At 31.0% G+C, this 26,306-nt stretch overlaps 1 protein-coding gene across 4 annotated transcripts in view; it reads right to left on the bottom strand.

The window, feature by feature from the left end:
• The window catches only part of LOC143232138 (FH1/FH2 domain-containing protein 3-like), a 172,772-nt gene that overhangs the window by 46,259 nt on the left and 100,207 nt on the right, over nt 1-26,306 (bottom strand). For all 4 annotated transcript variants that reach the window (XR_013017391.1, XR_013017392.1, XM_076467225.1 and 1 more), the window contains exons 6-10: nt 20,195-20,262; nt 9,009-9,114; nt 7,569-7,663; nt 3,232-3,343; nt 2,266-2,360 (exon numbers count right to left, since the gene is read on the bottom strand). Coding sequence is in view for 2 of the 4 variants with exons in the window: in XM_076467225.1 (XP_076323340.1) it covers nt 2,266-2,360; nt 3,232-3,343; nt 7,569-7,663; nt 9,009-9,114; nt 20,195-20,262 (476 nt within the window). In the remaining 2 variants the exon portion in view is untranslated. The remainder of the gene's footprint in view (nt 1-2,265; nt 2,361-3,231; nt 3,344-7,568; nt 7,664-9,008; nt 9,115-20,194; nt 20,263-26,306) is intronic.

The raw sequence follows: 26,306 nt of genomic DNA, 5'->3' as shown, positions 1-26,306 counted from the left end.
ATATACCTCATAAGACAAGAGTATTAGGTTTATTGTATTTTTAACACTACATCCTTTATTCCGTTCTTTACATATTTTCTAATAAAATGAATTTATAACACTATTTCAACCAAACTATGTCTATTGCAACCATTTCATTAAATACCAAAGCTCAATTTAACAAAAAATATAGTATTAAAAAATAAAATAAGCCTAAAGTAACAACAACTAACAACTAGCTAACAGATGAACATAATATTTATTTTGTGTGTTTCAGTCCAGCTTGTGTTAACCTTTGACAATTAATGTAAATGACTTGACTGTTTAGCTATCTAAAAAAAGCTATCTTATATCTGAAGAAAAAACACAAAACAAGTCTTAAATGTATATCTAAGTTAGTACGATTATACAACCTACTCTAAATTTCCTGTGAACTCTACAATATTGAAAGTGCAATATTCCTTCTTCAACCAATTTTGGTATGATTAATTCAAAATTCATGTGTTAAAAGAAGTTCCTGTCACAAAACAAGAACATGAGTCTTTAAAGTTATAGATAAAATCCTTAAAGAAGGTTCACAAAACCAACAAAGAGGCAATATAAATTATAATGAATATTATTACTAAAAATTAATAACTTCCAAGTTGTTAAAACAGCATCCTAATTAATCCACATTGTCCTTTTTTCCCTTAAAGCAAATGTAAACATATCTTCATATTTTTATATTGCAAAATACTATATCTTAACACCAAATCACCAGTATCATAAAAATAAGAAATGTCTCTGAACTAATACTTAAGATACCTTTACTTAAATTTCATAGCCATTTCATCAGCTTATAAAAGCACTCACATAATACTTTCTTCAATGTGTCTCTCATTCATTTCATTAACCTCACCTAGCTACAGATTTTTGTAACCATTCACTTATCACCTATTTCTTCTCTCTCTATGTGATACAAATATTTATGGAATGCCTCCATTAATATGTGTCAGCATATCTTTCATACCAGTCATATTTGTTATATAACTGGTGTCTGATAGATGTTCATACAAGAATTTTGTGATCTGAACATGTAAAATGATAAATGTATTTTCAATTGACATTCACATAGTCCATAACAAATTCTTTGTTTACTGAAAATCCTTGTTCTACAAAAGCTTTAGAAGACCATGAAGTAACATCATGATTAACTGTGACATCCCACAATTCATCATAATCTTTCTTTTCATCCATGTATTCTATGAAGAAAGAGTCTAATTTTGTTTTCAGTGGTTTGAAACTGCAGAACTTTCATTACCATTGACTGTGTCTTGTAAGAGCAGTTTTTAATGATATCAAGGTATGCCTCTATCAAGTTCTTTAAATGTTTGTATAATCATTAAAACAGGATCAAAATGTGACATGTCAGAGAAAACGTAGAACATGTCAGACAAGTAGCATACTTCAATGATGTTCTGAGAACTACCTCTGCTACAGATTCATCTTTGCTATAGTTAGAGCAAAAGATTATCCATGAGAATTGATCTAAATTTACATGCTCTCTGATATCTGAGAAATTAAAAGAATAACTAGCATATTTCCATACAAATTTTCACTTTCTTACCTCACATTTGTCCAAAAAATTAACCTTTAATTAAAGAAACTTAAACAATTAAAAGTTTTTCTTCACTGGGGAAGAAAATCTGTAGGTTCTGAAAATCCAAAAGAGAACCAATTAAAATGTTTGCTGATATAGCTGTGGTATTATTACTAAATTTTGCTATACTTTTACTTTTCATATAGGTCTGAATATTTGAACGTGAATTAATTTTTAACATTACAAGCAATTATTTCAGTTTGTTAGTTGCACTGAATTTTCTGATATTTTTTGCAAGATTTCTGTGAACTTTCAATAGTGGCATAAATATTCAGCAGTTGCAATTTTTCTTTATTTATCATGAGATACATCTGATGCAATGCTTTATTATTCTACACTTCAATTTCTCCAAACTGGTGCACAAAAAGGGCACAACACTTAGAAACTTCAGTATCGAAAAGCATGTATTAGAGATCTGTGCAAAGAAAAAGATGCTGATTGATGAAACTCAGAAAACCATTATTAAACTAAAAACTAATTTTTCAATGTCAGATTTAGTTTCTCCAGAAATTTCACTTTAGAGACACTATTAAAATGTTCAAATTACTATACAATTTTTAAACTTTCCAAAACTTATATTAGATTTGGATTATCAACATATAATAAAATTAGTAATTCTCATTCACGTCAACTGAAGTTTTCCTTACCTTATTTATTAGTGTCATAGCAAAAACTAGAAGCTCCATGTCAGCTGAATCTCTGTCATTCAATAGATTTATGATGTTGGACCATGCTTTGGTGTCTATAGTATAAAAATATAAATTTCTTAGTTTGGAGAACCAAAAGAATTAAATTGAACTCCTTATGTAAACAAGTGTTTTAAATGAAAATTTTTTTCCCACAGTATAAAAATCAAAAAATTATGAATCTTCCCTGATTGGGAAATAAGTTTTAAGGGCTTAGTTCAATGAAACAACTCCTTACTCTGAAACCAGACTGATATTTGTTTACAAGTAATAAAAATTATAATACACCATAAATTTTTCAAGCTGTACATTAGGTGAATAATGTAATTTTGACAAGTACTTTAGTACCTTAAATAGCATCATCATTTACAAATATGGTTAAACCACATGCTATAAAAAAAGAGTAAGTACTGCTATTTCTGAAATTTTGTAGAATAATTCAGTTATAACTGGAATTTGTTTGTTTTTAGAATTTCATGCAAAGCTACACAAGGGCTATCTGCAGCAGCCATCCCTAATTTAGCAGTGTAAGAGTAGAGGGAAAGCAGCTAGTTATCCCCACCCACCACCAATTCTTGGGCTACTCTTTTACCAACAAATAGTTGGACTGACCATCACATTATAATGCCCCTAAGGCTGAAAGGTTGAGCATGTTTGGTGTGTTGGGGACTTGAACTCGCAACCCTCAGTTTATGAGTCAAGTGCCCTAACCACCTGGCCAATACATCAAGAAATTCGATAAGTAATAGTAATAAGTGTTACACAGCAGGGAAGAGATAAAGATCTGATGGTAAAGCTGTGTCTTACAGTCTATTTTAAATGTCACTTATCAAATACATTTTGTTAACGTTATTGTTCTCATTTGTAACAGTTAGTTGTTCCTTCATAACTTTAATATCTGCACATACGCCAATATTACTGACTTACTCTTATCTACGTCCACTGTAGAAACAGCATTTAATAGAAGTTGACTATTCATCTCAGTGTATTCAACAAAAACTAACAGCAGTTTCAAAGCTGTCTTGACAACAAGACGATACTAAAAGAACAATGTTAAGAAACATACATATATATAAATATGTATATATATATATATATATATATATATATATATATACTTAAGTTAGTTTTACTGAATTGTTAACATTTTAATAAATTAATGCCTAATTTTCAAACATGCCATAAAATGACATCCCTGATTATGTAACCTAGTACAACAAAATCATTTCAATAATGGTAAACTAATAATAGAGCTACTGACAATAAGTTCATATTAATGGAATAACTTTTCTTCGTGATATTTTCTCTTAAATGTTAAATAATATAAAATTTCTGAAATATAAAATTTCTGCATATCTAAAGAACTTATAAAATGTGCAATGTTCATCATTGCTAATAACATGACTGGATTCATAAATAAACATTTTTTTTCTGAGAATCCAATAGCTAATCAGTTAGCTACAAAGATTCAAGATACATGTGTGTGTATGTATTTTTATAAATATATATAATGTGTATTTATGTGTGTGTGTGTGTGTGTGTGTGTGTGTGTGTATATATATATATATGACATGTTTTAAAAGAAATACACACACACATGAGCACATTAGAATAAAGTATAGTTTACTGGAGTATGGAAATCCTAAAAATTATGCAAATTGAAAAGAAACCAGCTTTTATTAAGAAATCTACACCTCCTCCACAAAAAATAAAATATGAATAGTTAAAAGTGACAGTCTGGTTACCTAAAATCATGGGTGAAATTCTGCTGGTACTCACAGCTACTGTGTAACAGAACTTATTTATTATGGCAGTACTAATACTGGGACTTATTTAAGGTACTTGTTTTTTTTTACATTTACATGTAGATTTCTTCTTTGTCAAGAGTAAGTCCATTTCACCCACCTGGGTACCTCTACTTTTGTTTTGAGGATTTCACTTCTGCTTATGATTAAATTATTTAAAAAAAAACATTAGGTCAAATTCAGTGCCACTTATAAATAATGTAAAGCTATAACTGTGAAAGTAATCACTCATTTAATTAGTGTTTTTACTAATGAGAATTAAGAATGATTAAACTGTGAGTGTTGAAGCTATTATGCATAGTTTATATACATATAGAATTCACACACATATAAACATAAAACAAATTGATATATATTAACTTTTTAAACATAAGCTTTCAGAGATGTTTTACCTTTTTTTCCTTTTTACTTACAAAATTATTTTGAAGAATGATTTACTCGGTTAAAGTCAATAAACAACTCTAATAATAAACTACATTGCAAAACATGCCCAAAAATGCTGATTTTGAAAGCTTTGCAAAGTATTTCTTAAAAGTTTTTTCAGTTATCCTAAGAAGAATTATTTAGATTGATAAACATATCAAAATATACTAAAACACTAGTATACTAAAACTTTTTAATGGGTTTGTACGTAAGAATAAGGTATGAGTATATTTAACTTAACTAATTAACACATTATGGATGGGTCACGAGTTTACTCACATGTTGTGCAGAATTTCTTTGTGTGCCATTCATTGAAGTAAAACACTGAGTTTGAAAGGAGTCAAATGCATTTAATTTTGTTCATAACTCAACTATATATTTTATTACTTATTTGAAACTTACAGAGTATGTAAATGAAGACACCTAGTAAATTTTAGTAGTGTGGAATCTGGTAAAATACTTTCCTATATGGAGTGAAACAGTACAAAATGTGCATGTGTATTGTGTTTCACGTCTTTTCCCATGGACAATACAAATTCTGCAGGATCTTGTGGGAAATTTCTTTTTTCCTGTAGATAATATAAACTCAGGTATATGCTGCTTCATGTCACCAGACAGTCTTCCTAGGGGTTCCTTATGTAGAGATTTCCTTGTACCTTCAGATGATTGACTGGGTTTGTTTCTTTCTATAGTCAGTGAACCTTCTTTCTCTTTGTCAGTAATTCATTTTCATACTACATCCATTCTCAAAAATTTATTTTTTTATCTGTTAACTCAAGACTCTGTAGATTATATATGAATTGAAAATGTTGCAACTTATTAGATAAAGTACTACCTTTTTTGTCCGTTTCACTGTTTTTCTGACAATCGTATATGAGAGGTACTGATTTGCACGATAAATACCTTTCATGTGGGCATTGTATTGGAGAATACACACAGTTTTTTTATTATTTCTTCTTCAGTTATTCTATTTTTCATTCCTGTGGTAGAAACAGATACATCATGGATGGCTGAAACCATTTTCACTTCTCTTGTTTTTCCGTATCAAAGCAAGAACAGTGCCTCATCTGCAGAAAGCTGTTTTACCTTTTTCATTGTTAAAATTTCGGGCTTCAAGGTTGACAGCAACCCTCTATTCACTATATTCTAGGAACAAGTTTGCAGTTCAAGAACTATTGTAATAACTGTCATGACAGCAATATTTTTGGGTTCAGATGGAGTTATAGTGATTCCTGGATTTTATTCAAACATTTCCAATTTTGGTGGAATATCTATTTCTGACCAATTATCACAATGAGAAAACAAATAACTAACACGAACAACTGTAGAATCCTCATCACTGTCTAACTCAAAATCCACTGAGAATAGAACAACTTTCCATCTTTTTATAGGTCTAATGTTGCTGTAGCTAGAATCACTGTCAGAATGACTCATAAACACATTCATATCAGAATATTCAGTTTAATGTGCAAGATTTGACAAATTATCATCAAATAGTTTAGTAGTTATTTCATCTTCATTCAACATTTCACATTTTCTGCAAGAAGCCATTTATGAAAATATAGGTATTGAAAGTAAGAATCAGAAAAACAATAAATTTCCATAACAAAATAAAATGTCCGACTCCTTTCAAACTCAACATTTTAACACTGCATGAAACACAAATAAACTCATGACTCATCAGCAATGTGTTAGACACAAAATGTTTGTTTTGTGTTATTTTATTAATTTCACTAAAAAGAATATTTTATATTAAACAACACTTAAAACATACAATTTTCTCAGAATAATTCATTCATGCAGACAGCAATTATTTCTATGAATGGTCTAAGTTATTCTGGTAGAAAACTACAAAATGGCTATCTAGCATTTTATAGATAACACAGCAAAAATAATTTAAAGAGAACATTAAAATTGTTGAACTTTTATACTAATATACTACTGCAGTAGGAATTATACAAAGTTTGACATTATTCTTTTATCTTCAAAGCTTTATTATACTCCTCACAGATCATGGTACTCTTTTTCTACTTGTAATGTTAATATAGAATGTTTTTTTCAAATTTTGTTACTTTTCAAGTTTTCAATTTCAATTTAGTTTACACATGTCTTCATAAGTATGTGATATAGAAGTGAGAATAGCTTTCTGGAAATTAAAGTAATAGAATGTAAAGCAACTCTGATAGTTCTTAAATCTGAATTCAATAGTCTAAGATATTTACAGAAACATCATTTTATTAATTTATATCAAACCAAAGATCTAGTTTGAAAATGATTAAGACCAATTAATATACAATAAAAACATCTGATGTCTGAATATACTTACTCAAATGTATGTGCATTTAACTTCGATAGATAAACAAATATAATTATCTTAATATACATTCAATGAAAATTTGCTTAACATGTTTATAGATATATTTCTGGCAATTCAAAAATACTAATTATAACTTTAGGTTATTACAGCAATTTCAAAAAATGAAATAAGAAATAATTGAATGAATATTTATAATGATTAGTCACTGGTGAAAAGCAATTTACTGTAACTGGGACTTGAACCCAAGAACCCCATTTCACATTATATTGTATCAAGAACTTCAAGCTCAAGTAAATAACGATCCACTTAGTTCATACAAATTCTCTCCCACTGATTTTAGAAGCTTACATAAGGATCAACACCACTACCTGTGTTATTCAACTCAATGTTTGATCTGCCATCTTACAATTACTGATGTAATTACATATAATTACAAAAAGCACTTGGTACTTTAATCAATGTTATCTAGGCATCAAGCCCATGAAAAATGTTTTTTAACCTATATAATTCATTATAAAATCAACATACAAAGCTGAACCATCTTTCATCTGAATACTTTACCTTCTTACAAACATACAGAAAAATAAGGACCAACAAACAGATCAAAATGCTAGGTAAATGATCCATAAAAATCTTATTCATACAAAAAATGTGTAATTATACTAGTACACAATAAATCACAAAACTCATTATATTCTTTACAGTCAACTTGTTCTTACCTTAGAACTGATGAGTGAATATAGCCATTGAATTGTTTCATTGTGTTCAATGACTCCATTCATACCATCTACATATAGCATCACCTGGCCCAATGCTGTCAAAGATAATTTTAAATAATGAAATTCAAAATTGTATCCATAACAACTAAAATCTCAAAGTGATACCTCTAATGGGGTTGATATTAAAGATATATGAGAATAATACCTTAGATATTGTTTTTATTAATAAATTATATGAGTAGGTGCAGCAAATTCCATACTGAATAAATATAATATTGACTTAAATGGTAACTGTTTAAGTATTGTCAAATCTATACCTTGGACATTTTGAAAATATAAATTCTAATTAATAGTGGCAATGTTTTTATTTATATATTTTTGGGATACCATATTTTCATTTCATGAAAAATTCAAATTATATGTCATTGCTGACATTGTAAACTTAACAAAGTAAGGTTTTTCTGCAATCTGAAGTGAAAATTACTTAAATGACAAAATAAACTCACCTTCTTAGATACCTCAAACACACATACACACCAAGTTAACACATAATAGACTAAGGTAAAAGCTATGGCTATAATTATTCATTTTTAGTCAAGAAGGTTTTACGAACTAAGCACAACTTTCTAGAATTTGCATACATAATGGATAAGTGCTACAAGAATGCAAATTTACAGCAAATGCTATTAAATTACTATCAGCAACTGCCTAAAGCTATGTGATATAAATACATAAAAAAACAAAGGAAAAGCTCTTATCTCCTGAAAGAAAAAATAAAAAAAAAAGAACAGGAAAAATATGATGCTTAAATATGCAATGAAAATCTCTGAATAAAATTAAATTTGTCACTTAGAGATAAGTCAAATAATTTTCTTTCACAAAATCTTCAGAATCACTATTTAGATGGATACTAATTCATCATTTACTTGAATGCTCAAAATTTATTTTATTATGATTAAATTTAAATGTTCTTGCCCAACAATAATGACAGTATTATCTTCAGCACTAAAGAAAAAGTTAGAATTTTATCTCCTTTAAAAAATGCTGAATAAGAAGACAGTATAAGATTATAAATTACTCAAATTTTAGAGATAAGAAAATGTTTTAGGACATTCTATACTTAGCAACAAGGCACAAAATCTTGGGCAAATAAGTCTCAACTTGGACTGTCTCATAATTTTTGTTTCATATAATTTTATATATTGAAGTTGAAATTCTGTTATGAATGTTTTGTTACAAAACCATAAAATGCTGCTAATTTTGTAATGCTTCCCTATTTTGTTACATCTTTTCATCTCCAAGAAATATATTTTTCCATAAAATTCAAAATTACAATATTTATACATTACAGTTCAAGCATCTAACCTACTTAATACTACAAAAAGTTCATTTAAAGCTCATTCCAATACAATACATAATTTTCAAATTCTATGCACTCACCTCGTAGAATATAGTTTTGATAATTTTGGTCTGCTTCAGACCCCACCTTGATAAGACATGCCAAACCATCATTCTGGACAAATTCATGTACCAGATCTTTATCATCCTAAGTTGAAAGAAATATTAAAAAATGTATAAATCTTTATAGAAAACAAAATAATATGAATACTGTTTATAACATAAAGTTAAATGACATCTAATACACAATAACAGGTTTCTGGAAGGTTTTCATTTTTGGAATTCTAGTGAATACATTTTTTTAGAATAATACTTCACTAAATTACCAAGTTTAAATTTCAAACAAGTTTCTTTATATATTCATACACTTTACACTTTATTTTACAAATATCTTATTTCAATATTTTATAGTTAATAGACAGCAGCTGAAAACAGTACTAGTAGTCATTAATATTAGCTTGTTAAATTTTAAAATAATTAAAAATACTGTGGTATGCAAGGATAATATTGCTCAATTATACTAAATTGTAATTCTCTTTTTTATGAAGTTGAAAAGTTAATATATTTTATGATTTCAATTGGATTTTAATTCATATTTAACAGAATTTTTCACAAACCCAAATTACATAAAACAGTATGAAGTCATCTACAATACCCCTCAGAGGCAAAAAAAAGGCCTCCTTATTGGTTTTATGATAAACTTTCAGGAAAGACTTTTTAGTTATGCAATTTATATAATATTATAACTTTAATTTATAAAACCTTGACAATCTTATAGTGGATCAGTACATAGAAAATGAGCATTTATTTTGAGAACAGCAAATTACACTTAAAATATGGTAACCTGGAAATGACTATCTTCATACATGAAAGTAAGTGTAACATGGGTCATTCCATGTCAAATCATCCAGGGGGCTGCAGGTGACCCCACAGAATGCCTTGAAAACATTCACATATGCTCATCTTCCCATATAATGAAAAATTCCAAAGATTAGATCAATATCTCTAATAGTTTCTGATTTACAGCTCTGTAAAATTTAGTTCCTTTTTGTTTTTGGCAAATTCATTTTCAGGCAACTCTGTTAAATTTTTGGCAATTTCATATTAATTCTTTAGGCAAATTCATTTTCAGGCAACTTTGGCTGCTTAAAGCTACAAGAGTAATGGAGGTAAAAGGCTGAAATTTGCTACAATGACTGAATTAATCTTACAGAATTCAAAAATGGTCTTAAACCAAGCTTATCTCTCTTAGAATTTTCATAGTGAGGCTGTAAAATCACCTGAAAACTCAAAATCGTATAAAACATTGGTTTATGTAATAAGCCATAGCTTATGGTCAGAGGATACTTTAAAAAATTATAACTCAAAAAGTAGGTTGAACACCATCCTGATTTTATGGTCAGAGGATACTTTAAAAATTGTAACTCAAAATGTAGTTGAACACCATCCTGATTTTTTTTTGTAGATCATATTCAGATGTAAGAATATATGGTAAAAATCTGAAAATGCTGAATAACTGGTGACATGGTCAAACTGTGGCCTGAAGTAGGGCTGCTTTTAGCTAAATCATAAAAAGTTGCATGCAGCTACATTTTTTTACAGGAGATCTAACAGACTTTTAATTACAATAATTGCTGATTTATCAACTGATATGTTATAGGATATTAGAAAAAAAATCAGCTTTGTATCATATTAAGTCTTAGAGCTATGGCATATTAAATAAACCAATGTTTTTTATGATTTTGGGTTTTCAGGTGATTTTACAGCCTCATTATGAAAATCCTAAGAGACAATTTTTGAATTCTGTGAGATTAATTCAGTCAGTGCAGCAAATTTCAGCCTTCTACCACCATTACTCTTACTGCTGTAAGTAGCCAAAGTTGCCCAAAAATGAATTTGCCAAAAAAAAAAAGAACTAAATATTACAGGGCTGTAAATCAGAAACTATTAGAGATATTGCAAGTTTAAGTAACTGTGCTAATCATATATTGTATAATTCAACTGTCATAAATTGACCATTGTTATATTATTGCATCACATTACCAGAACCTTCTAAATATTTCTTGATTATTATTATACTATAATATCTCATAGTGCATAGAAAGTTCTAGCTCTCAGTTATTTATAAATATATATCAAAATAGTTCAATTTATAAAGTTAATTGGATAGACAGCTAGATCTAAACAGTGTGGTTGTGAGTTTAGCCATAAAGAGTGTATAGTAGCTATTTTAAAAGTGAATTATCACAGATTGTACTGAAATAACAAGTAAAGAAGAAAAATTTGTCTTGTCATTTGTGTTCAAACTCAGTGCTTATCAATATTTTCCAATATTATTCACACCTCTATGTTTTTCACAACAGTTCATTCACCCCAGTTTGAAAAAAAAGACAAAAGTAGTAAATTAAAATGCAAAATCCTTTATCATGGCTTAACAACACATCAAACTCCAACTATAATATGTAATAATAATTAATTACTTTTTTGCTCTTGAATTTCTTGTAGAATTGATAATACTCATTCACCCTAATTCTGATCTCAATTACCCCTGGGTAAACCATTTTCCCAGTTAAGAAGCACTGTTCTAAGGTAATTCAACTAACCTGTACATACTTTGATGAAAAGAGACAATTATTTAAAGTTCTTAACATGACTGCAGTAATTAACTGTGTAAGAAACATCTGTATATATGTTTGATTTGATTTAATATGTTATCTCAAACCAAGTGGACTATTTGCTATTTGTTTATTGTTGGAATATGTCACCAACAAGTCACAGACACTTACTGTAAAGAATCCAGCTACACACACACGTGTAAAAGCCTGACAACACCTCTAGAAATATTCCTTAGACAACTCTCTTCCAGAAGTCTTGGGAACAGGCAGATAGATTTTTAATGAATGTTATGTTTCCTCTTGTATATTTAGGGATTTTTGTTTTGTTTTTTTAGCAAAATTAAATAAAAATTGGTCAGTAACTTTTAAGTTAGACCTCTGCTTTCCATTAAATTCAACCTTAGCCTTCACTCAGAAGTTCATGAACTACAGCTTTTCCAATTTTTTTAGGTTTATTAGTATGAAGAACCAATTCAGCATTACTTCTTATTTCAAACACAAATATCTTTTGGCATGCAAGCATTTATATACCACTCATTATTACTATCAAATATAAATCACATAACTACTTACTACTCACATTACAAGAAGTCTTATTTTCAATGGCCTAAGCCAGTATTACAGCTTAAAATATCATGCCATAACTTAAGAGTCAATCATAATAATGACTGCCATTGATCTCAATTCTGTACTCTGTATTTATTGTTGATTTGTACTTTACACAGATATTTAAAATACTGTAAACATGTGACAAAAATGTATGCTAAGGAACAGCATATAAATACTTTACTGTGAGATACAAAGAGTAGTAGTAAGAGTAGGTTAGCTGTCTGAACAACATTGTTTAGGCTACACCATGTGTTTAACAGGTGTCTATTAGCCCTAACATTTTTATATTGAGGAATATTTTAATTTCAAGTATTACTATTTAGACTTTGTAATGTATCAGCAATGTTTCAGAAATTAATGAATAAATTTGAAGTAGGATTACTGTATAAATGTATTAACACATTTTGATGATACAGTTGTGATTTCTCCTACATTTCAGCACTATTTATGAAATTAAAAAAAAAAAAAAAATTGATAAGCTTGTCTCAGTTGCTTTAACAGTTACATCTGACACATATCATTTTCTAACACCTGAAATTCCTATTTTTGGATATTTGAAACTTCCAACATTATAAAAGTTAAAGGTTTTCCAATATACATGTAAATTAAAAAATTCATTGTTTTATCTAGATATCATCATGGGGATGTATATTACAAATTATGTTACTCTGTAATTTTAACAAGATTCTCTAGAAATTATAGTTATTTTGTGTTTTATAATAATGTGTGAGATATTAAAATTGGAAAAAAAATTATTATGCATAGCCAGTTCACATAACTGGCTATGTACATTTTATGGAACCGAGCATCAACTAAAACTGAACCAATGTTTTCACTCTTAAATAAAGGTTGAGCTCTCATATTAGTGAGAACAAAACAAAATAGATAACTCACATGAAATGCTTGTATATCCCCAGTTTTATAGTATAATTGTTAGATACAAAATACTTAATATAACTAAAATATGTAATTATTTGTTAGATGTGTAATTTGATTCATCAAAGCCACTCACCATACAACAAAACCACATGCAACATTGCTCTTCACTTACATTTACCAGAAAAGCTTTAACAAATTCAAACTGACAACAAACACCACATCATCAGGCAAACCATTTCAGAAATTTATAAACTGAACCAAATTATGATTTTATTGATACCTAAGTTAACATCTGAAATTTTATAGTTTGAATTTTATCATTTTTCAACACTGAAATTGTATTTCTGATATATCTACCTACTCTCACAGATATAACTTGTTCAGTGCTTCCCTTTATATACAATATTTGTTTTACATGCCACAAGCCTTGAGCTCCCATGTACCCAACAATCAAAATGGTTCAACTGTGTCTGGTATGTAAATGAACAAACAACAGCCCTCCACCAACAGGTGTGCAACACACCCTACTGACATGTATAGCTACCGCTGTTTGTTTATATTGAATTACCACTTCGAGTTTTGGTAGAAAATAGAAGTTTCAGTTTTCAACGAAGAGGAGAAGTGTGAAAGGAGTTAAGTAACTATAAGAAATACATTTTCAATATAGAAAAATTATAACTTCCCATGTAGTACATTACCTCTTCTCACAGATATGACTAAAATTCCACACTGAATTGGTGAAGGAAGAGATACAAAGAAAAGATTATCATACTGTCTTTACCTAAAGTTCAGCAGTCCAGAATGAGGTATCATACCCAATGAGCTGTGAACAGGACACATGATAGCAAAGTGATAAATTGTTGTACTGATTTGGGAAGTCAACATCCAATTAATCAAAATAATAAAGATGTCCCTATATTGTGAGATATCCCACTCAAAACTAATCAGACAGGAACCATCCTCAGTGCAGGAACATCCTTGGAATATGAAACTCTTTGAGGGATAATGCAACAGGAATAATCATAGGAACCAGCATGTTCATCCATTGTGATCTACAGCACAGTAGCAATGAACATAAGTCCAATTTAACAAGGGAACAGAGATATCTGTAATACATGTGTGAGAACTTATGAAGACTGGTCAACTCCAAATCCAAAACTCAGCCACTGGAAACCAACATCTATAAGGAGAAGTTGAAGGATTTCAATCAAAGGGGTGAACTGTAATTCAGATGATTCACACCAAAACTACAACACTCCCTTGGATAAACCTGCTCAGATATAGAGCATCAGACTGTAAAGCAACTCATCTTCTAAACCAGCAGACCATCATTACACTACTCTCAACTGAATGGATTCCTCACAAGTTGCATCATACATATCAATCACTTTCCAAAGGATACTTCCATTATTCATTATCCCAGCAGCTTGGAATGGGAAAGTAAAAAGAACTCCAACATTCCAATGGAACAAAAATGGGGAAAACGTGGTGAAGACAGCTCATTGGGTGACCATGAAACACTATTCTGAAAATCCAACATCTCCTGATTTAATCAATCTAAGGAATGGGCAGCTGCCCTCTTCTACTTTACCAACAAAGACCTTGTGTTAGCATGATCTAGAATAGGCATATTAATGAAGCAAATATATTTTAAGGAAAAAACCTACTTGCATTCTTGTGGAACACCCCATTTCAACAGTGTGCAAAAAGTGTATGTGGAAATTACAACTATTCAATCAACATGGACAGGCACCACTCACCACACAGTAGGATCTTTAAAAAAACAAAAAGAAATATATACATAAAAAAAGATAATCTACCTAGTCATTGTCTCACTGAAGTCTGAAAAATAGCAACAGGTGAAAGACAATAATCTGAAGAGGAAGAAACTGTTATCCAATGCAGATATTGAAAGATAAATGTATACAGTGTAATCCACAAGCCAAACTGAAGAATTTCCTCCAACAGCCTATGAAGATGAGATGCCAGGAAAAATGCAAGATGCTTAATCTAGTGAGAAGACACCTGCAACAAATTATAAGAAAAAGGAGACAAGGAAAAATAAGCCAAACCCAGTTGGAAAGGGTGGAATGAGAAAAGTTGAACAGGGGGTACTTGCCACAAAAGAAAACCATGTGGGCAATATAACAATGAAGAGCATATATGGGGCATAGTATCTATCTGGATCAAACTAGATGAGAAATCAGTGACAAGAAGGAATTATCTCCACAAGCCACAGAAGGATTGGAAGAAAGTCTTAAGGGATAAGTGAAAAATCAAACACAAAGACACAGATTCAAATGGAGGTAAATTAAGACACTGAAGAACCACAACGACATCCCAACCTGTAAGGAATATGCCGAGGAGGTCAACTAATCTGGAAGGAATGAAACAATAGCGAAAGAGAAGGAGAGGTAAAATCTAGAAAAATGAAAAGTGTAGTATGAGATAGCCTGATAACCCACAATTGAGGAGAATGAAGTCTTCTAATCAGACAGCTAAGTGAAAAAATCTGTAATAAGAGGAACAGTGGGTTGAACAGGTAAAAACTCCTGATCAAAAGACCAGTAATAGAAGGAGCAGTAAGAGCATGGAGAACCAAAAGATCCATCAAATAAAATCAAAGAGGAAAAAGTTGGGACTGAATGAGTTGGGTATTGAAAAAAAGATACTCAAGTTGACAAGATATTTGCTAGATATAAAAAAGAACTTCTCCAATTTGATTAACAAACCCAGTCAAGCTGCCTCCAAAAGTAGCAGATGATTGTGATGGGCAGACTCCCATTCTGAATGAGCTAATAGAAGCTAGTCATCCATGTAATTATATAATCATAACCTCCAAATATGCATATGCTGGTCAAAAGTCATAACCACTTGACAAAAGACATATGAGGCTGAAGTGAGCCTTAAGAATAGGGTGTAAAACTGATAAGCTACCCTGTGATGAATAAACAAATGACAACACCTCAGCTAATGAAATATGCAGATAAGTATTCAAGACATTTACCTTCGTCATCTACAGAGTTGGAGAAAAAGCTCATCTAAAGGTGAGATAAGACATCATGGTAAAGTGAGGCAGAATGAAAAATTTATTGGTGCATGAGAGATCAATCACAAGCAACCAGTACCTGAGGTAATGAAGGAGGATATAGGAAGTGTATAACTAGTCCCTCAGATAATACACAAGTAACCCAAAGATCTATGGTAAAATCTAACAACTGGAAAAAAATCAATCATGTAGAGCCCCTACTGGATGGTAGCTAGTACTGTTGGCAGCATGTCGACCTGTATCAAATATGTCAAGTAGAGAAATTATCAGATGTAGGAACTGGGAAGGAGTGGGATGGGAAATAGTAATAGGGAATTGTTAAGGTTCTGAATGAGAGAAATAACACTATGTAACAAAATTTTTACTTTTTCTTGTTCCTGGACAGAAAGTGTTATTTCCCAATTGCTTATGCCTAAAGTAAATGGAAAAGACCTATTTTTCTCTTCAAACTTTGCTTTTGTGACCTGGGTAATGAAATTTTCAAATGTACCCATTTTCCAGAACATTCCACGTAGATTAAGTGCTGAGCAGCTGATAGATAATTTTCTTGGATGTTGTAGAACTTACGAGAATTTTCAAGAACCTTTAAGAATTTTCTAGAACTTTCCATAGTAATATATATATACAGGGGCTTACCACTTCAGTTTAGTTCTAGCTGTCTAAGTGAACATATAGACCAATCTGATTTTACAGAGATGGCATCAAGAAACTGCAAGCATTCTCCAGATGCATTCTGCTATGTATGTGGCCAATTTATCAAGACAAGACCAAAAAAGTACTCTGTGAGAGTATCTGCTAAAATGTGTGAAGCCTACAAGGCATATTTCGGCATGCCTGTTGGGGATCAAGACAAACCCTGGGCACCTTATTTTACTTGAGAGCACTGCAAAAAACTCTAGAAGGTAAGACAGATAATTTTTGCTTGCTTGAATAATAAGATTTTATATTATACAAATTTTAGAGATTTTAAAATTTAAATAACTTTAAATTTTTTTAAATTTCCAATAGTATAGAAAAAATATCACACATTAAACATTCTGTATGAACCTCTTACACATTAGTTTTCGATGAAATAAATTTATTCTCATAATAACTTTATTTTGCTCTTTTGCAGGATGGTACAGAGGGGAAAAGAGAGCCATTAAGTTTGCTATTCCAAGAATTTGGCAAGAACCCACTGACCGCTCAAGCAATTGCTACTTCTGCATGGTGGACCCATCCAAATGTCAGGTTGGCAAGAATGCATCTGCTATCATGTATCAGGACCTTTCATCATCCATCACCCCAGTGCCACGCTGCCCTGAGCTCCCTGTACCCACTCCACCAGAGAGAAAGCAGCCATCCTCAGAGGAAAGCAGCAAATCAGAAGAGGAGGTAGATGTTGAAGATTCAGATTACCATTTCAGAGGTGCAACTGGGGAGAGAAACCCATACTATCCCAACCAAAGATACCTCAATGATTTGATCAAAGATCTTGGTCTAACAAAGTCAAAAACCAAGTTTTTGACATCTAGGCTCATCTTGATAAATTCAAGGAGAACATGGGAGCATACTCAGAGGAGCAAGGTGAGTGCTTCCACCAAGATATACTTGACATTGAACACTGCTACCAAAAAGTGTATAATGAAAACATGATGGAAGACTATTTAGGGACTGATACTTGAAAGTGATTTACAATACAGTTGCAAATCTTGAAAAACAACTCACTTCTAAACATTTTTGTATAACTTTAGTATAAATACATGTAAATCTTGATTCATATGTTGTTTTATTCAGACCTTATGTAAATGAAAATGTGTAAATTTGCCAATTTTTACATAGAAAATAGATTAATTTCTAAACCAAAGTTTCAAGGGAATAATGGCTATTTTCTGTACTTTTACAACATAAGCAATTAAAAAATAACACATACTATCCAGGAACAAATTTTGTGTTACATAGTGTAAACAATGAAAGATGAAAGGATCAATTGCTGTCTCACTGATTTCACATTGGATTTCAAAGTCTCAGTGGAAAAAGGGGCCATAACCAAGTCCTGAAAATAAGTATGTGGTAAACAAACTTGAGACAATACAATGTTTCTCCCCAGAACTCAAAAACACAGAAACAATGTGTGTTAAAAAAATGTGCTAATATGAAGTTAATCAGGAAGAGAGTATTTGTTAAATATTCCTCAGGCTCTCAGTGGAGCACTCAGAAAGGGGGTTGATAGTGAACAAGTACCATTGGAGAGTCAACAGAGTAAGTTAAAGGTAGTGAAACTGAGTATGGCATAAATGTATAGGATGGTCAGCTCCTCTCTCCAGCACACAAACAAAATCGATTCCAATTGTTGACAGTTAAGAAATAGGCATTCAGACATATAGTAAACCAAGCCAAACCAATACAAAGCCCACATAGAGGCATGATAGTACCATCAATCATCTGAGAAAGAAAATGTTCTGCATGAACTCTAATATCCAGGAAAGGGGCTGGATATGTTCAGGAGGAAAATGAGCAATATCAGGAGAATAAGGCTGACTCATGCAATGATCAATTTCACAAGGAATGAGAGCTGATAATTACATAGTGGAGCTGCACCCACATGAAATATGTATAAGTGTGCTAGAAAATGGTAATACTTCTGAAGTGGTAACTTGGATTCAGAATTCATGGTTAAATATGAATGAATAAACACAACAGTGTAAGAATAAAGGTATGAAAAACTGGAAAAAAGAAAGTTATCCTTATATTCATGAACTTTTGAAAAAATGGGAATAAATTACAAAATAATTTAATAAGAATTTCAAAAATAATTCACTAAGTTTCAAAACGAAAACAAAATTGAAGAGAAAAATAAAAAAACGTTTTGACTTGAGCATTGCCAAACAAGGAGTGAAAGTTCAATGGAATCGTACAGAAGGAGTCATGGATGTTAGGAGAGTATGTCACACTCCTACTGGTGAAGGGTTATGGCATGAAGAGTTACATGCAAGATGCAGTTGAATAATTTTGATTGTGGGATATGTGGGAGATCAAGGCTCTCGGCATGCAAAAAAGTTTTTCATACAGAGAGCAGCACTGAACAATAGCTATATCTGAGAGAGAGTAGGTGATGTACTGTATCGGAATTATGTATCATCTGAAACTAAGAATGTCAAGGTTTGTACTTTGTATTTAAACTGATTCATAACTTATTAACTGGTTAACCTGAGTGCACAAAGTTTATAAACTGTTGATGTAACATGGTATAGTTGACACATATCACAGAATTACTTAAACCTATGTTTTCCTTTAAGTTATAAATCAAACCTATATTTCCATTATGTTAGGATTTGATTGTTAGCTTGTGAATTAAATTTAAATAGTAAATGGATTATTGACTTAGTCCTCTATTTCAAAACAAAATACAAAAAAAATTAAGTTGAGGTGACATATTAAGATCACTCCTCAGCCCATATATTCAAGATCAGACATGAAGTAAAGCCTCATGCATACTACACCTATATCCTTGTATGCTGTCAAGCATCTAAAGTATTAAATATCCAATAGTTGCCACACTTAATATTATCAAGCAAGTGACCACATAATATAATCAAACATCAATGCTTATCACATGTGAAAGTATAAAATTAAATAAGATGTAATGGCTTAGAGTAATGGTTAGGCAAATTTTGGATCAGATAGGTTCTCAAATCAAACTGTAACTCATTATCTGAAGAAATGTAACATCTCTCGCTGAATCATTACAATTTTGAAACTTTAAATTTCACCATTTAACAGACTACCCACTATCAACTTAAATGTAAACCACATTTTTTATACCAAACTTTAAAAAAAACAAATAAAAAACTCAAGTATCTTTCTTTGTAGCTGATAAGATATCATTTAACAATAATGTTTTAACAATCTTTCAAACGTGTTAATAAATTTCTGCATCAAGACCGGTAGGAGCAACACAACCAATTATGCAGTGCCAGAAGTATTAATGAATGCAGGTACAACTACTATTATAATTTATTAACCTATGATAAAGATATCCATTTATAAATTTAGACAAGTGTTTTCAGAAAATCATGCATTATCTGATGAATTACCTGAAAAATTTGCTTCAGGGAAAATAATGCTCGCCTAAGTTCTCGTCCTGTACTATTCAACAGTTTCTCTGCAAAAAGTGCACAGATAAACAATGAAAGCTTTACAATAAATAAACAAAATTTTCTGAACAGTAACTCTCAACTATTTCTTCACTTTTTATAATGATAAAAAAATACAGGCAAACACTGTTCTTCATCTACATTATAGTCAATAAACAATTATTATAAACACCAGTACATAAAAAGTTTACACAGACTTTAATGAATAATTATGAATGAGGAAATTGGTTTTAGACTCAACATTTGAGAAAAGAGCTGACTGGGTACCTCAGAATGAAATTAGAAAAAATTAGCTGATGATTTATGATTTTCATTATAAGTTTGCAAGATGAAAATACGACAGACACAGTTTCAAGAAATTAATTTTTCATTTTTTACATCAAAATCTGCTTCTTTGTCAACCATATAATATTGTTTCGCTAATTATTTCTTGTTACAAATTATAAAACTGTAGCATGTTCTGCTTTAAAAATAAATTTCAGTTTATTTCATAATCCTGCATTACCATAGTACTGTTTCAATAGGATAAAGCAGTGGTTCTCGATCTTGATGGCACACCAAACATGGCAGGTGACAGGCTTCCAGTGAAATTAGACAATTGAAATTAATGCTGTTAAAAATATAATGCCTGACATTTCATAGCCTTTGAAACATTTTCAACCCCTGGATTCTCACTAAAAGGTAAATTTCCATGGAACAGGTATGTTCACTTCTATGTTGTGATTTGTTTTTTATAAAAAAATTTATTTTTATAACACCTTCCAAATTTTGTTTAATTCATCATCATTATTCTGTTGATACAAATGGCTAAGACTATGGTTGTTGGGTTCAAGCTGACCTGATGACTTCTGGTATTCAGCAAAACGCTTTGTCACCAGTGTTTACGGCATACATTGTGTGGTTGAAATACTATTATACATTTACCTTCTCAGAAAACTCTACGAGATCAAATGAAAATATTACTAAAAAGTGCAATAAGCCTAATACTACTGCCATATGACAAATATAACTTTCATACAAACTTAATATAGATAACTTATCGAAAACAAGATTAAGAAAAATATAAAATTACATATGCTGCAGTTTGTAAGCCATCCTTCTCCACAGGAAAACTCATTAAATACAAAAATATGTATTTCATTAGACACTACAGAGAGAAAAAAATGCATTAATGATATGTGGTTTTAATTAGATCTTTGCTTATAGAATTAAAACTTTGCTTAAATTTCTATTTGTTTACAACCCAATTATTATTCAATATTCATAGTTTATATTAAGTATTAAATTATGCATATGCATAATATCTTTGAGATTCTTTGAAGAGGTTAATGCTTATACAGATAAAGGTATTCTTTGACAGATTGTTTAGACAAGAGTATTCATGATGAAACTATGTAGAATGGATGGCAACTGCCTGTTGTGGAGACACAAGTGTAGAGAATGATGTTTCGAATCTCTGTTTTATATTAACACTATTAAGCCTTCACTTAACAGATTCCAGATTAGAGATGAGTAACCTGTGGCTGCCATTGGTTGAATCTATAGGAAATCTCTCCTCCAATAAGAAACACTAATAATCCAACCAATCGTAACATGCTCTCCACAATCCACCAGGACAAAAGATGGAAGACTTTTGAAACATCGTTCTCTACACTTTGGTCTCCAAAACAGGCAGTTGCCGTTCATTCTACAAAGTTTCATCAGATAGAGTTTGGCTGAGGATTTCATGTACCTGGATTTTCAAAAAAGCTTTTGATAAAGTGACACCATACAAAAATCTTGTTTAAACAAGTTATCCCTATAGGTGTGAGAGAAAGGTTGGATAAGGAGATAGAAAACTTGGTAGACCAAAGAAAACAAAAGGTTGTTATAAACAGAGTTATGGGTGGGGTACCTTGGGGTTCAATGTTAGTACCATTTCTTATTCTGATTTACATCAGTGACACAGACAACAGAATGGTCAATAAATTATTTAGATATGTGGATGATATTAAATTTGTGTATATTCCCAGTCAGAAAGGCATGGGCACATCTACAGTAGAGAGAAAAGTCATTTGCCCTTTCTGAAAAACAAGAAACATAGTTCTGTTTTTATTCATTCAAAATATGTCTATGGTTTTTTAAAAACTTCACAATTTCACATTACTTTGTTCCTCCTCCAAGAAGACACCCATACAGATGCTGCTGCTTTACAGAAGAACCTGGATCAACTGGTGAGTTGGTAAATTAAATAGCTTTCAATTATAATAAATGCAAGGTGATGTGAGATATTACAATTTGAATGATAATTATAACAGTGTTATGAAAGAAAAAAAATGTGTTCTGGTTTATCAGTCTCTTAAATTGTCTAAGCAATGTGGTGTTTCTAGTGACAGAGCAAATAGTATTTTAAGTTGTATCTACAGCAATAGTGAATACAACTCTAAATAGATTACACAACATTTGATATACTGTGTTCAGTCTTGGGCTTCTTACCTTAGAAAGAGTTCAGGAAAGGGCTACTAGAATGATACCTGAGATTGAAATGTTATCATATACAGACAGGTTAAGATATCTGAACTTCTTTTCTCACGATACATTGAAGAGTGGGATTTAACTGAGGTTTTTAAGATGCATCACCTACTATTGTATTTAAAAGTGAAAATGGTAAGACCAGAGGTTGCAAATGTAAATGTTTTTGCAAAGTAGAAATCATCTTTAGCTAGGTCAACATTATTTTGCTAACAAAGTGTTTGTCCTTTGGAACAATTTGCCATCATATGTAGTAAATGCAGTTAATTTAATGGAGTTAAAAAAGAGCTTGATAAATATTTGAATGATAAAGTATTGCTTTGAGCTTTTTGTTTAGTTTGATTTAGTAGATAGAGTAGCCTAGATGAAAGAAAAGGTCCTATGTTGTCCTTTAATGTTATGTTAAAAGGAAGGGGAGAACTTGTATAGAATATAATAGTAAATGATAAAAAAATATTTTTAATGTTCACAATGTTTTGTCACAAAGGGTTATCACACACAGAACATATCATACAACAAATCTAAAAAACATACATGTAAATCTGTGTCAAATCATTATTATCTTGAAAGCAGGATAATATTAATATAAAAATGAGTACAAAATGAAGTTTTAAACAAATATAAACATTTTTTCAGAAAATATTTACAGTAATAGGTAGGTTGAATGACATAAACAAAAACTAACATATGATGCAAAAGTATTAGTATTTTTTATATTAGGTTCATCAGTTTCACTTATAGATTATTAATTGTCGATGTGAGGCATGCTACCTAGTGTTTGTTTTGAAGTTGAGGTGCCTGTCTAACAAAAGAACCATGCCCTACACATATTGTTGTAACACTGTTATTTTGTTTAGTGAACATAATCTGAAGTCCAATAAGCAAAAGGATGACAAATTACTTCTTTCTTAACATTTCTGTAACCTGCTTTCACTTGTACACTCTTCAAAGACTTAAGTTTACAAATGACATTCAAATGAAAATACCTCACTAATGGTGATACACTAACATAAAAATAAACTAACTTATACAATTTCACAGCTAACTGAAATACATGATAACTAACATTTATCCAAATACTTCACTAAAACTACATCATTAAGAAATAAATAATTACTCATTGCTCACTCACTATTCACCTCTCAAAAACCAGTTGTCTTCTCATACCTGCAGTCTTTGTTTCTAAATACTTCTCAAAATCTCTCAAATACAATGTTCTAGATATCCCAGGAATTAATATCACATACCCTGTAGCTAAAATCTAAATTTAAGTTAATGTAGCCATAACATTGGCTCTTCCTGAACTGTGAAGCCCATTGAGCAATCCTAATACAAAAATAAAACCTATACTAAACTCTCCATTCCCCAAGTTGTCTAGAGATTTTCTTTTCTAGGCCTATGGGATGCCATTTTGTCCCAAACCATCATTGGTTGTCCTGTTGGTTGGGGGAGTTTCTCCTATGTAGGTGATCAAGTGAATCAACTGGCAGCTCCATCCTTGATGACCTCCAAAAAGTGGTCTCAACAGAAAAATTGACCTCCTCAGCAAGTTGAGTTTCTGCTGGCAAACTCTTCTCCAGAGTTACCTGTTGGCTGTTCTCTCCCAGATATATTTCCAAAAACTATCAGAGTTGATGACCTTCACTTAGATCACTTATTTTTCTGGATTTTGTAGGCTACATCACTGATTCTTTTCATTATAATGTATGGCTCTTCTGAACACCTATTTAACTTTGAAGTCTGCCCTTTCTTGTGTTGAAAATTATACATCATGTTACCTTGAAGAGATCAAGTTTTATCACAATCAATATCATATCAACCTTTCATTTTATTACTAGATGGTTCAAGTCTTTCCAGGGTAAAGTAATGTCCAACATCTCTCCCTACCACAAATTCCTCAGGACACACTGAAGTATGTTTAAGTCATTAGAGATAAGATTTATTACTGATAATCCCTGATATGAGTATTTCACTTCTTAGTGATAAAATAACTACCTTTGTTTTCTTTAGCATTTCAATATTTTGTGTGGTAATTACCATACCCTACATAGGAATTTACTGGTCATATACTGTGAAGCTGTTTGAAGTAACCTAGCCTATTAGTTCCAAATATGCACTTCTCCTCAATATCAATTATCTACATACCATTAGGTATATAGGAGCTTCCTACAGTAATGATAACTTCTCTTTTGCTGGACTTTAAATCTACCAGCTCTTCACATCAAGCTCTCTTCACTCTTTATCTCTGGAGGCAATTTCCCACCTTTCATTAACAAATTATGTTGAATAGTTGTAACTATTTAACCAGCATCAATCAACACACTGCATAAGCCCATGAACTTGTGGACAATAGTATTCCTTCATTAATGATCTTCTTTTCGCATCTGGGGTAAATTCAGTACTTTCTGCTGAACTTCTCACTATAAATCCAGTTAGTTCTTGTATTTTTTTATTTTTGTTTGGTTCTTTGTTGTTTCCTTGATCTGACTGCATTCTGAAACATATCATCAGAGTATCGTCTCTTTATTTTATAACAGCTGTTGGTCCCTTTGTCTTAACTATAATGGTTATGTTTCCCACAATTAAAATAGTTCCCTTTGTTTTAACTATAATGGTTATGTTTCCGACAATTAAAATAGTTCCCACTTTATAGTATCCTCTGAGAGGATTTCTTACTTTATAAACTTTAATCTACAGCTCCTCACAGTATGTTTTTTTTTCAAATTACACTTAAAACACCTATTTTATTGTGGTTTATTTCCTCCATTCTGTGTAACTAGTTCTCTGATTAATTATTTCAGTTTATTCTAAACTACTGTCTGGGAGAGTTTAAGTTTCAATTCCAAAGAATCTGATGTTCCTAAAACTTCTAACTAGTTTATTTAGTAGTTTACATGTAACTTTAAGATCCAAGTTCCACCAACTAGAAAGCTTCATTTAAAGAGGTACACTTTCTTTCCTTCAAGCTAATTCTCATATCCTTCTCTGTTATGGCATCTATAAATTAATCACAAGCAATCAATCAACCATTTCATGAGCAAAATAGGTGATTTGTTGTTCACCATTACACTTGTTCACTCAGGAAATGATTTCGAACTAAGTCTGGTAAGGTACCTTTTTATCACTGCAGTTTCTCAATTAGCTGAAGGTCAAATTCACCACCTAAATTCTGAAACTTTGACTTGGGAGTGTCGTAAATGAAATATTCCAGGAAGGCCTTTCTGTAACAGATGACACAACTTAATGGTAGTAGGTATAAATCATATATATATATATATATTCTCCTATTTCACATTTTGTAGTAGATGATGTTCTAGTTGGAACTCTTAAGCCAATACTGAAAGAGACATGACTGGTTTAACCTTTGCTTTTAATAATTCTTTTCCAGATCTTTTTATTATATTCCTAATGTTCTTTTCCACCTCAATGATGTCTTTCTTAACATCTTTCACATCATCCTGTGGTTCTATAATCTTGTTGTTATAATTTCTCTTCACAACTCCAATAGTTTCATCAATTTTTTCTGTTTGTAATTCTTCTT

The sequence above is a fragment of the Tachypleus tridentatus genome, chromosome 11 (assembly GCF_004210375.1).
Source record: "Tachypleus tridentatus isolate NWPU-2018 chromosome 11, ASM421037v1, whole genome shotgun sequence".
Classification (NCBI taxonomy): Eukaryota; Metazoa; Arthropoda; class Merostomata; order Xiphosura; family Limulidae; genus Tachypleus; species Tachypleus tridentatus.
Note: the sequence above shows the minus strand (reverse complement) of the source record. Positions and strands in the feature narration are given on the sequence as shown.